Genomic DNA, 12,636 nt, shown 5'->3' on the forward strand with positions numbered 1-12,636 from the left:
GATGCGGGAAGGACGGAGGAGATCGATCCTGAAAGGGTTAAAGGGGTGCGGGGGAGCCTGGAGCGATCGCACCCTCCCCCAGCCGCCAGCCCGCGGCCTCACTGAGCACCGAGCCCATCAAAGGCTCCGAGCCGCCCCCGGGGCCCAGCGCGGCCTCTGCCCTTTGTGTGGCCAGCGCAGCGGCGATGTGGCTCCTCCGCAGCCTGGCCTGGGCTCTGCTCAGCCCCGTCCTGGCCACCGAGCTGAGCCCGCAGGAAAATTCCCTGCTGAAATCGCTGGGTCTGAGCGCCAAGCCCAGCCCCAAAAAGCCGGTGCCGGTGCCGCCCGTGCTCTGGAGGATGTTCCAGAAGAGGAAGGCGCTGCCCTGGCCGGACAAGGAGCGCGATTCCTGCAGGGTGGAGGAGCTCAATGTCCCCGGGGACATCGTCCGGGTCTTCGCTGACCAAGGTACAGCCTCGCCGCGTTTGGGGCTTTCCCCGGGACCGAGCCTTGGCTCCGCTCCTTCCTTCCCGGTGTCCTGAGCCCCGGAGCTTTTCCAGGAGAAGTCCCGGCTGTGCCCCGTCCCCCAGGACGCTGTCGGTGATGATTTCTGGGTTTGGAAGCCTCAGGTTGGGGGTGAGGGGGGCAGCTGGGCCAGGCTCTGTCCTGGAGCCCCCTAAATCCCTCCCGAGGTGCTGGTTTGATCCCAGTCCTGATCCCAGGCTTTGGGGTCCCGAGTGGTGGAGATGAGTGGGAATGTGGGGCAGGAATGGGATCAGCACCAGCTCGAGCAGGGATGGGATGCTCGGCCCTCGGGCGGTGTCCTCCCCTCTCCTCATTGTCCCGACACCTCTGGCTGACCCCAGGGCACATCTGGCTGCCCTGAGCCGTTCTCAGTTCCCTGGGGACTGTTGGATTGGCGCCCCCGAGGTCTCAAGGCACCACAGAGCTTTTTCCTCTCGTGGTTCCAGTTTTCCTCGGGCTGGCTGAACCAGGCAGCTCCCCAAATTCGCTGCTGCTCTCCCTCTTTTCCCCATCCATCCCAAAGAGCCGGGATCCACAGCCCGGGGCAGGCGGAGGGGGAAGGAAAACAATTCCCCGAGATGTGGAGCAGCGTCCAGAGGAGCTGCTGGAGCGGCCGCAGAGTCCCCCGTGCCACAGCCCGGCCCGGCCGTGCCTGCAGGGCTGGGAACCCTCGGGGGCTTCCAAACCATCCCTGGAGCCGATCCTGCCCGGCCCTGGAGCCGATCCTGCCCGGCCCTGGAGCCGATCCTGCCCGGCCCAAGCGTTCAGCCACCCCCAGCCCTGTTTCTCCTTCTTTGTCAGGCCGCTTCCTCCCCGAGGGGCAGCCCCAGGGGTGGCTGTGTCTGCGGAAGCTCCTGTTCTTCAACCTCTCGGTGCTGGAGGAGGGCGAGCGCTTGACCATGGCCCAGCTGGAGCTCCAGTTCCACCACAACTCCTACCAGGCCCCCGGCCCGGGGCAGGTTTTGGAGCTCCGGCTTTACCAGGCGTCGCCCCGGGGGCTGCCCCAGCCCCAGCCCGGCCGGAGGCCGCTGGTGGAGCGCTCGTTTGTCCATCTGCACAAATCCCTGCTCTTCAACCTGAGCGCGGCGCTGAAGATGCCGGGCAGGAGCTTGGCTTTGGTGCTGGAGATCTCTGCGAGCGGCCGGGCCGGGGCCAGCGGGAGCCTGCGGAGCCTCTGTGCCAGCGCTGACGCCTTCTCGGCCACCTCGCTGCTGGTGGTGACCCTGGGCCAGCAGTGCCGCGCCGGCCGCAGCAGGAGGAGCGCCCCAAGCCCGCCGGTGACCCCCAGCCCTTTGTGCAAGCCCCGCCGGCTCTACATCAGCTTCAGCGACGTGGGCTGGGAGAACTGGATCATCGCCCCCCAGGGCTACCTGGCCAATTACTGCGGCGGGGATTGTCCCTTCCCGCTGGCGGCGGAGCTCAACAGCACCAACCACGCCGTGCTGCAGACCATGGTGCACTCGCTGGACCCGCAGGGCACGCCCCAGCCCTGCTGCGTGCCCGTGCGCCTCTCGCCCATCTCCATGCTCTACTACGACAACAGCGACAACGTGGTGCTGCGGCACTACCAGGACATGGTGGTGGATGAGTGTGGCTGCAGGTAGCGGGGTTTGGTGGGGATGGGTGGATGGATCCATGGATGGATGATGGATGATGGATGGATCCATGGATGGAGGATGGACAGGGGTGGGTGGGTGGAATAAACCCCGCTGGTGAAATCCCCGCTGTGTTCAGGGCGGTTCAGAGCACTGGGGGCTCCTCTCTGCAGTGGGGTTAGGCTGGCACCAAGGGGGCGTTGCTGGAGCTGGTTTAGGATTAGTTTAGGATTGGGATGGGATTTATGGAATTCATGGGGTTATGACCGAGCCTGGTGCTGGTTTCCCTCTCCACAGGGGATGGTGGCACCGGGCTGTGAATCCCAGATTTCCCCCCTTGCTCGTGCCAGGCACTGCCAGGGCTGCAGCTCTTTGGGGTTTGGGCTGAACTCTGCAGTTTCTCAGGGTATAAATGATTTTTCTGGGTGAAACGGGGCTGGGGGTTCCCAGCTGCAGGGACAGGGATGGGGTGACCAAAATCCCTCCCCAGGAGAGGCAGAGCCAGGCAGGAGCTCCTCTTGTGCTGTGGGAGCTGATTTTGGGGTGTGTTGGTGATGGGGTGCTTTGGGGACAGGGCTTGTGTTGGGTGGCCAAATGCACTGGAAGGTTTTGCCTAAAAAATGGAGATTTTACCTAAAAAATCCCCTGGGAGCTGCGTGCCAAGGGCAGGGAATGTGGCTGAGGGAATCCAGGGGGGTGTGCTGGGGTCAGGGGCATCTCCTCCCTCCTAGTCAGTATTAATTAATTTACCTCATTAGCAGAACAATGAGCCCAGGGTGTCCCCTGAGTGTCCCCGAGTGTGGCAGCCGAGCCTCGGGCAAGGGCAGAGCACGGAGCTTTTGCTTTTTGCGATTATTTCTGGTTATTTGCTGGTTTTTGTGCTGGCTGGCAGCCTCAGGCCCTTTGTGGTGTCACTGAGCTCGAGGCAGGGGGGGCAGCAGGGACCCAAATTTGGGCCATTTCCCTTCCTTGGCTTCTCTCCCCCTTCCAGCCTGTGGCCTCTGGCTTTTCCCGAGGTTTGGAGCCCAGGCTCAGCTCCTGAGCTGTTCCCTGAGGGTAAAAACCACCAGAGTGAGGCTCCCCTGCCACTTCTGGGATTTCGGGGGAACTGAAAAGGAATCCGAGTTAGACTTGAATTTTTTCTCTTTATTTTTGAACTGTGAACCCGTAGTGCAGCTTTGGTTTTTATTTTTTTTTTGCTGTTTTGTACCGATGTTGTGTCTCTGAGGTCTGATGAAGTTTTCTCACCTCCTCCCCCTGGGGAAGCACTGAGGGTTTAACCACTGGGGGTCCATTTTTGGTGATTTTTTTTTTTTTTTTTTAAACACCCAAAATGTGGAGCTGAGGACCTGGAGCAGCTTTAGCTGGACTCACATTCCCAAATCCAGGTGTTTCCCACCCATTTCAGTGTTTGAAGGGCTGAGCTCCAGCAGGAGCCATTCAATTCTGATTTCAGAAGGGCAGAAGAAGAAAACCTTGCAGCGTTCCTGGGTTTGTGACAGCCAGGACAGGACCTGGGCTCACCCTGGCCTGAGTTTGTGCCCTGGGTGGTGCCAAGGCCAGGCCTAAACGCCCCCAGACCCAGCTTGGAGCCCCCCAGCCCTGGGCCTGGCAGGGCAAAGCCATTTCTGCTTCCAGGCTGGAAGCTTTTCCCAAACCCTGGGGAGGGGGGGGGGGGGGCACTTCCCAGTTTTCCCAGTTGAGTTGCTCACCCCCTCTGCTATGCACACCCCACTTTTGTACTAGTCTTGTGTTTAAAAAAAGTAATAAACTTGAAGTTTATACAATCAGACTAAAGCTTTAATGAATGTTGCATGGTTTCCTCATTGAAACTTAGGGGCCACCTTGAATGCAAGAGCTGTTTATTCATATTTTTTTTTTTATTGATGACAAACAGGTTTTAAAACAAAACTGAGACAAAAAAATCAATTAATTAAAAAAAAAAAAAGAAAAAAAACCGAAGAGTTTTAACACCGTGCTAGCACTGATGTCTGGATTTGTAAAACTCAAGAGTTTGAACTGCTACAAAGGAAAAAAAAACCAGCACGAAGCAGAGGCAAGCATTCCCAGCAGTGAAATAAAGGGTGAGGGGAGAGGAGGGGGCTACATTACTCATGGATAGCTTTGCACAGAGGGGTTCAGCTTAAACCTACCCGAAAATTCTACGCCACTACGCAGCCTACGAAGGAAAAAAAACAAATTAAAAAGCCCTTCGGCAATGTTAATAAATAAAACAAGTCCATCTCACGAGGAAGGAAGGTGGCCTGTGTCTCCATTCTTTCACTGGTTTTAGAAGTCTAAACTCTGGAGGCTTTGGATGAGAAAAGAATGGGTTTAGTGAGTTTTTTTGTGGTTTTTTTGCAGTTTTTTTTTTTTTTTTTTTTTGGTGGTTTTTGCAGTTTCTGCAGTTTCTCCCCCCTCCCCGGGGCTGGGGGTGGTTCCACACCAGGGCTGCTCTGGGGGCAAATCCAGCAAATCCAGGGCAGGGGTCTCCAGGAAGGACAGGAATGAAAAGGTTTCCCCCCTCCCCAGGTACAAAAATGGGCTTTGAGCTGTTTGAAGTACATTCAGATGAGAGGTATTTTGAGTTTCCCCCCCCAAAAAAAGGACTAGAAACACTTGGAGCCCTTTGAGTGTAAAGCTGAACTGCAGCCTGGGAACAGCCAGGCTCTGCATCAGTGTCTGCTGCTGCCAATGGGGAGGCAGAGGCGATTCTAACTCGGGGATCTCAAACTGGGGCTGGAGGAATCGATTCTCTCTGTGCTGCTCCTAAGGAGGTTCTGGCAGAAATGAAAAAGCTCCCAAGTGTTCAGCCCTGGCTCCTCCTCGTGGGCTCCTCCCAGCCCTGATCCCCAGCTGGGCTCACAACTTCCCATCTCACAAAGCAAAGTTTTCTTCCAAACCTTTTTTTTTTCCCCCCTCAAAATGAAAACTTTGCTCCAACACCTCCCTCTGTCCCTCTCGTGCCTCCATCCATCACCCAAAGCCTGACCCATCCTCCCAAATTAAACCCAGCTCTCTCTCAGAGGCCACCACCTTCCACCACCTGCCTGCTTTGTCCGTTTGTCCATCCTGCTCCTGCCAATGGAGTCTTCACTTCCTGACCCAAAATAATCCCCAATTTCCACTTCTCCTGCCCCAAAGCTGTGGGGACCAAAGCAGGCCTGGCTGCACCTTCCCTCCAGGGCCGAAGGGCACAGGAACCCGTCCCCTTTCAAGCATAAAGTTCATCTGACAGAAAGGCTGTTTGTTCACAGAGTAGAGTCCAGACAGTTGCCAATTAAAGCAAACAGAAAACACTTTGAAACCCTCCTGCTCGAGCACGCAGGCTCCTCTCACTCTCAACTGCTATCCCAGGAAGAAGAGGCTGATTGCTGCAACTTGAAATCACACTGAAAGTTCTCAAGGATGGTGCTCTAATTTTTGTTTGAAACTTTTTTTTTTTTTTTTTTTTTTTTTTGTAATATAAGCTTCTCAGAACAAGGATCTAAATCTCCCAGGTCCACCACTAAGAATTCAGAGACAAAACTTCTTAAAAAAATTTCAGTGCTCTTTTTGAAAGAATCTCTTTTAAAACCACCTCGTTCAGAATGTGGGCGACACGATGACACCAAATTTCAGAGCCAGTGTTGGACAACAAAACCTGCACCTCAGAGTTGAGCAGCAGCTGATTTCTGCTTGGCTGGCTGTCACCCAGGCAGGGACTTTCTCTTCTTTTTTTTTTTTTTTTTTACATTTTTTCCCCCTCTCCTCTCTCTCAGATACTCTGCTTCTAAAATGTAAACAGTTCCTGCTAAAATATTTTTTTTTCTTTTAATACCCCTCACGAAAAAACGAGCCCAACTCTGAGATGAGGGTTTTCCTCTCCCCCATCTGCTCTGAAAAGTTTCACATGCCCTGCTCACGAAAGAGAAGTATGGAATGAAGTGAAACCTGCTTTTTGTTTTGTTTTTTAAGGCCCTTCTCCGGAGCTGGGGGTGGCTGTGGGAGCAGGGGCTCAGCTGAGCCCTCCTTGGGGTGAGTTCCTTCCCTCGAGGAGCAGCCAATCCTCCAGGGCTCCGTGTCCTCTCGCAGTCTCCGTGTCTCAGTGAGCTCCAGCAGTGGCTCTCACGTGCTCCTCTCTCTCCTTTTCTCTCTCTCTCCTCTCTCTGTTGGTTGGTTTCTCTTTTCTCCTGTTGCTCTCACACAGTGGTGCTTCAGTTTTAGCAGTGGAAAACAGGTATCCATTTTATTTTATTTTTTTTATTACCCAGAATAAAATGCTGATGAACTAAGCTCCACGCAAGCTTAGCTCTTCTTCCTCAACCTGGGGGGCACAAGGAGAGCTCAGTCAGGGCTTAAATTAGGATTAAATTAGGGGGGGACAGGTTAAATCAGGGCAAGGGGACAGTGAGGGGGGACAGCTTAAAACAGGAGACAGTTTAAATCAGAGTTTAAATGACAGGGAGGGGACAGTTTAAATCAGGAGGAGGGGACAGTTTAAATCAGGAGGAGGGACAGTTTAAATGAGGGACAGTTTAAATCAGAGGGAGGAGACAGTTTAAATCAGAGGGAGGAGATAGTTTAAATCAGGGAGGGGACAGTTCCAGTGAGGCAGGGACAGTTTAAATCAGGGAGGGGACAGTTCCAGTGAGGGATTTTCCCCGAGCAGGCTCTCATTTGGTCCTTACACTCTAATACTGTGACAGTCCCGTCACTCCACCATGTTGATAAGCTCGTTCCCCCTGGTAAGTTGAGTCCTGTGACAGGGCCACGTCAATCTGGGATTTAAACTCATCACCAAGGTAACTGTCCTGGAGGGGAAAAGCCTCAAAATCAGTGTCCAGAACCAGGTTAATGCTAACACTGAGACTGGGTTTCCTTAAATCTGCTTTTCTTGGTGCAGAATTTCCCCAAGTTAAGGTTTTTGGTTTCTTTTTGAGCTGCCCATCAGCTGAAGCAACATTTCACTTGCAGGTCCCCAGCAGGGCAGGGTGCAAATGCTGAGCTCAGTCACTGACAGCAGCTCCAGTTTCATTCATGTGTGCAGGCACACATCACCAGCACAGGAAAAATGAGGTTTTTTCCCCCCAATATCCCAAAAAATCTCGTGCTCACCTGGGATAACTCGGGCTGGGAGAGCCCAGGCTGGCTCATCTGGGAGGGCTGGCTCATGGAGATGTAGCCCTGGGTCAGGGGGCCCTGGGAGAAGGGCTGGGACACCACGTCCTGGCTGGCCTGGCTGTTGGGGAGGTTGGACTGGCTCGAGGCTGGGATCCCAAAGCGACTCTTCTGCCTCCCACCACGGCCAGCCTTGCCTTTGGGGGCTCCACGGCCTGGGGGCACAGGAACCACACAAAATTCACACAAAAATCACACAAAATTCACACAGAAATCACACGAAATTCATACAAATCACAATTCACACAACCCAGAGAATTCACAGAAATCACACAAAATTCATACAAATCACACAATCCACACAAATCACAGAATCACTGAATTGTGTGGATTCTGTCATTTTTGTCATTTCTGTGGATTCTCCATGGTCCAGCTGAGGTGTTAGGGCTGGGCTGGACTCTGATCTCGGAGATCTCTTCCCACACAGTGATTGTGTGGATTGTGTGAGTTCTGTCATTTCTGTGAGTCCTGTGAATTGTGTGTGGATTGTGTGAGTTCTGTGTATTCTGTGTGAGTTCTGTGAGTTGTGTGGATTCTGTGAATTGTGTGAACTGTGTGTGAGTTCTGTGAGTTGTGTGGATTCTGTGATTTTTGTCATTTCTGTGGATTGTGTGAGTTGTGTGGGTTTTGCAGGCACACACACATGTTCACATTTTCACATGTTCACATTTTCAGGGAGCTGGCCCCCCTCACCTGCAGCAGGGCCGTTGGCCTGGCCGAAGTAGCCCGGGGGGGGCATGGGGGGCATGACGAGGTTGAAGGGGATGGGAATGTTCATGGCAGCCACGGGGCTGGGCCCGGCGCTGATCATCCCGATCTGGTCGTGGGTCTGGAAGTACATGCTGGATGGGCGCCCTGGGGGGAAACAACACACAGGGGGATGGCAGCAGCCCTGGGCCCCCAGCACCAACCCCCTGCCCTGCTCAGGCTTTGGGGCTCCTTGTTCCACACTGCAAAGCCCAGAGGTTTTTGCACTGCTCCTCATTCTGTACCTGCTCTGCACATCAGCCTGGGGCCCCATTTACAGAGAGCAAAATCCACCCCAAACATCCCCAGTCCTTACACTGACCCCAAACATCCCCAGTCCTTACACTGACCCCAAACATCCCCAGTCCTTACACTGACCCCAAACATCCCCAGTCCTTACACTGACCCCAAACATCTCCAGTCCTTACAGTGACCCCAAACATCTCCAGTCCTTACAGTGACCCCAAACATCCCCAGTCCTTACACTGACCCCAAACATCCCCAGTCCTTACACTGACCCCAAACATCCCCAGTCCTTACACTGACCCCAAACATCCCCAGTCCTTACACTGACCCCAAACATCCCCAGTTGTTAAATTAAATCCCCAAATATTTCAGCCTCAAACTCATCCTGAACATTTTCAGTCCTCAAATTCATCCCACTTTCAGCCCTTTAAACTCATTCCAAACATTCTCACTCCTCAAATTCACCCCAAACATTTTCACTCTTCAAATCCATCCCAACATTTCCAGTTGTTAAATTTAATCCCAAACGTTTTCACTCCTCAAACCCACCCCATTTTCAGCCCTCCAGTTCCATATTTTTCTGTTGCCTGACGTTTAAACCTTCAACAAATTCAAACTTCTCCCACGTTGAGAAGCTTTTATGAAGTTCCAAAGTTTGGAGTGTGTCAGACGTGACCCCTCAGGGGTAAAAGGAAACCCCTGGAGGGGAATTTGTGGAATTTGGGGAATTTTCTTTACCTTGGCTGCTGCGGTCGTAGACAGAGCCAGGGATGATGGCCTCCCGTGCATCATACATGGCAGTGGTCATGAAACGAGCACCCTGCAGAAATTTGGTTAATTAATCATTTATTCTCATTTTTTTAATCCCAAAAAACCTTGCACTGCAACCCCAGTGAGAGCAATTTGGGGTAAAAATGCACAGAACTCCACAGATCACAGCACTGAGGGAGTGGATTCATTCTAACACACAGAAAAGTTTTAATTATTATTTCAGTCATATCCTGAACACCCAAAAATAAGACTTTCCAGCAGGCTGTCCAAATATTTGCTAAGTTTTCAGTTTACTCTGAGGCCCTGATAATTCCCTTGCTCCATTCACTGTCAAGCTCCACCCCCAATTTAATTATTATTAAATAATAATTTCTGTTAAAAATCAAATACAAAACTTGCAGCTTGAGGGTTAAAAGTGAATTTTCCCTTTCTACACGAACCAGTTCCTTTATTTCATTCACCTCAGGGTTTACCCCTCACAAAACCCTGCAATTAAAAAGAAATAATGAACTTTTCTCAGCCTGGTGACAGCAGCAGCTGCTTCCCCCTGAAACCACACTGCACCAAAAAGCAGCAAAAATGGAAATTTCTGGGGGTGTGGGGCTGTGTGGGTGGCTCATTCCAATTAATTTATGATTAATTAATCCATCAGGGCCTAATTGGCTGCTGTCAGCAGCCCCAGGGGCCAGGGCAGGTGTAATGGTGCTGCTGCTTTTTGTAGGATTTAATTAGGGGCTCGTTTGAAGTTTCTTTTCTTTTTATTTCGAGCTAGGATTAAAAAATACATGAATGAAATGGAATTTTTTTTTGTGTGTTTGGGCTTGGTTGTTTAATAAATTTTATTAAAAGTATCGAAATTTAGCCACCAGCTACAAGTGAGAAAAATGGAGATGAATGTAGCTAATTTCAAGGTCTTTTAAAGCTAAACAGTTTAATAGAGAAATAAAACTTCTATTATTCCTACTTTTAACCTAATAACTGAATTTTTGTGACCCACAGTGTGGCACTGTCCAACTAGAAAACTAATTTAATTTAAATTACTATTTGAAACTAGCAAGGAGAAGGAAGATGACCACCAAAAGAGACTCCACTTATTTTTTCATCTTGTTTTATACCTATGACTATATTATTAAATATTAAAAAATTATAAATAAAATATAAAAATATATTTAAAAATATATTTTCAAATCTTAAATTTCAAACTTTTGACTAAGTGAAAGCTCACACTTCTATTTTAACTCCACACTTGTGATTTTAACTCCATCACTTAAATTCTGAAGCCTTTTCCAAGGTTTCAGGTTTAAAGCACTGGATTTTAGGGGTCAGTGCCAAAAAGCACAGAAAGCTCAGAAAGCCCAAACTCACTCAGAGACCCCAAAGTCAGAGACCCCAACAAACAAAAAGACCCCCAACTCTTAAACCCCAAACTCCAAAATTCCCCAAACTGACTCGGAGACCCCAAAGCCTAAAACCCCAAACTCACTCAGAGACCTCTGACTCTGAAACTCCAAACTCTTAAAACCCCCAACATACTCAGAAACCCCAAACTCAGAGACCCCAGGCTCACTCAGAGACTTCTGACTCTAAAACTTCAAACTCTTAAAACCCCCAACACACTCAGAAACCCCAAACTCAGAGACCCCAGACCCAGAGACCCCAGATCCTGACACCCCAAACCCACTCAGAGACCCCCAAAGTCATTCTGAAACCCCAAACTCAGTGACCCCCAGACCCTGACACCCCAGACCCACTCAGAAACCCACAGACCCCAAACCCACAGACCCCAGACCCTGACCCCCCAGCCCAGCCCCAGCCCCAGCCCAGGCCATGTGTGGGGCCAGGCAGGCACTCACGGGGTTGATGGTGTTGACCAGCTTGCGGGGTTTGCTGAACTGCATCAGGCTCTCCCTCAGGTTGTTCAGGGGCCCCTCCACCAGCACCTTCTGCTCCTTGTAGTAATTCAGGAGGTGATTCCAGAGGGGCTGCTTGGACAGGGCCTTGGGGTTCCCCACAATGATCACCCCATACCTGGGAAACCACAGAGAAACCACCGTTCATTTAATCCATTTAATTCATTTAATCCATTTCATTCATTTCAGCTGGAAACAGCTCCAAGGATTTCCTGGAATTTCTCTTCTCCAGCCTGGGACATTCCAGGGATCCAGGAGCTCTGGGAATTCCAGCCCATTCCCTCCCCACCCTCCCAGGGAAGTTTTTTCCCCCCTGCCCAGCTGGGGCCGTTCCTGGGTCACTCTCCTGAATTCAGAATTCCCTCCAAGAGGATTTTTCCTTCCTGGAGCAGAGGCCAGGCCTGGATTCCTGCTGGAATAATTCCTGTCCGTGCCAGGGGCTGGCACTGCCACTCACACTTGGTTTGTACCCACAGATTTCTTCCCAAACAGAATTCCTTCCCAAAATCCCACCCAGCCCTGCCCTCTGGGAACCCATTCCCCGTGTCCTGTCCCTCCATCCCTCATCCCAAATCTTCTCCAGCTCTCCTGGAGCCCTTTTGGGCTCTGGAAACAGCTCCAAGGTTTTCCTGGAGCTTCCCTTCTGCAGCTTTGAACATTCCAGGGATGGAGCAGCTCTGGGAATTCCATCCCAACCCCTCCCCAGTCTCACAGGGAGGAATTCCCTCCCAAAGTCCCACCCAGCCCTGCCCTCTGGGAAGCCATTCCCTGTGTCCTGTCCCTCCAGGTCCCTTTACCTGGCTCTGGTCAGGGCCACGTTGAGCCTCCTGGGGTCGTTGAGGAAGCCAATGCCCTGGTGTTCGTTGGCCCTCACACAGGACAGGATGATGAAATCCTTCTCCCTGCCCTGGAAGGCGTCCACGCTGGCAATTTCCACTTCCTGCAACACAGGAAACACCTCAGCCAGGGAGCAAAACAGCTCTGCCACCACCAGGCACTGCCAAAGGCCCTGCACCTTCCATCAGCCGAGAAAAATGTTGTTTTTGGAGTGAGGAATGATTTGGTAATTCCTCTGGGCCACGAGCAGCCTGCCCAGAGGGGAACAGAGAGTCCCAGTTCAGGAGAAATTCCTTTCATGGTCAGAGTTTTATGGTTCTCCTGTTCCCCCAGAACTCTGCAAAGCAGCTCTTTGCTGAGGATGTCGCCAAAAAAAGTTCTGACTGTTCCAAAGTTTTGTAGGATGAGAGGTCCAGATCAGCTCTGAGAAAGCTCAGTGAGAGGACACATCATTCCTGGCACAGGGAAAAAGATTTGCACCGAGTTTCCCTGCAGTGAAAACACTGCTCAAGTTCTCAGTGCTGCACAACAAGACCATTTCAACACAGAATTTGTCCTGTTTGGAGCAGCTCCTTTTCCTGTTTGGTGGAGGAGTTCACTGATGTTGTGGAAATCCTGTGGCCACCAGGATTTGTTTTTTATTTGCTTGGTTTCCTGCGTGTCCCTTGGCAGGGGGGGCTGATGAAGGCACAAGGTTTTCCACTGTGACCTCTCCCTTCTGTGCCTCCGAGGATTTGTTGGAGCCTCTTTCCACACGGATTTCAGCAGGGCTTTCTCCTTTCTCTGTTCCCATGGCTACTTCCTAACTTGATTGTCACCAAAACCAACTTAAACATTTTAAAAAACTGATTAATATCAACCAATAC

At 51.5% G+C, this 12,636-nt stretch overlaps 2 protein-coding genes across 3 annotated transcripts in view; one reads left to right on the plus strand and one right to left on the minus strand.

Annotated features, from left to right (window-relative positions):
- On the plus strand, nt 1–5,700 carry GDF1 (growth differentiation factor 1). The gene is made up of 2 exons (XM_014887163.2): nt 1–447; nt 1,306–5,700. Exons 1-2 carry the CDS (start codon nt 186–188, stop codon nt 2,106–2,108), a joined length of 1,065 nt encoding a protein of 354 aa, XP_014742649.2. The 5' UTR covers nt 1–185; the 3' UTR covers nt 2,109–5,700.
- UPF1 (UPF1 RNA helicase and ATPase) overlaps nt 3,945–12,636 on the minus strand; it is a 26,002-nt gene continuing 17,310 nt past the window's right edge. For both annotated transcript variants that reach the window (XM_014887227.2, XM_014887228.2), the window contains exons 18-24: nt 11,731–11,873; nt 10,877–11,051; nt 8,991–9,072; nt 7,953–8,114; nt 7,197–7,414; nt 6,770–6,892; nt 3,945–6,405 (exon numbers count right to left, since the gene is read on the minus strand). In XM_014887227.2, the coding sequence (XP_014742713.1) occupies nt 6,773–6,892; nt 7,197–7,414; nt 7,953–8,114; nt 8,991–9,072; nt 10,877–11,051; nt 11,731–11,873 (900 nt within the window). In that variant the 3' untranslated portion in view covers nt 3,945–6,405; nt 6,770–6,772. The remainder of the gene's footprint in view (nt 6,406–6,769; nt 6,893–7,196; nt 7,415–7,952; nt 8,115–8,990; nt 9,073–10,876; nt 11,052–11,730; nt 11,874–12,636) is intronic.

This window comes from Sturnus vulgaris, chromosome 26 (genome assembly GCF_052056855.1).
Source record: "Sturnus vulgaris isolate bStuVul1 chromosome 26, bStuVul1.hap1, whole genome shotgun sequence".
NCBI lineage: Eukaryota > Metazoa > Chordata > Aves > Passeriformes > Sturnidae > Sturnus > Sturnus vulgaris.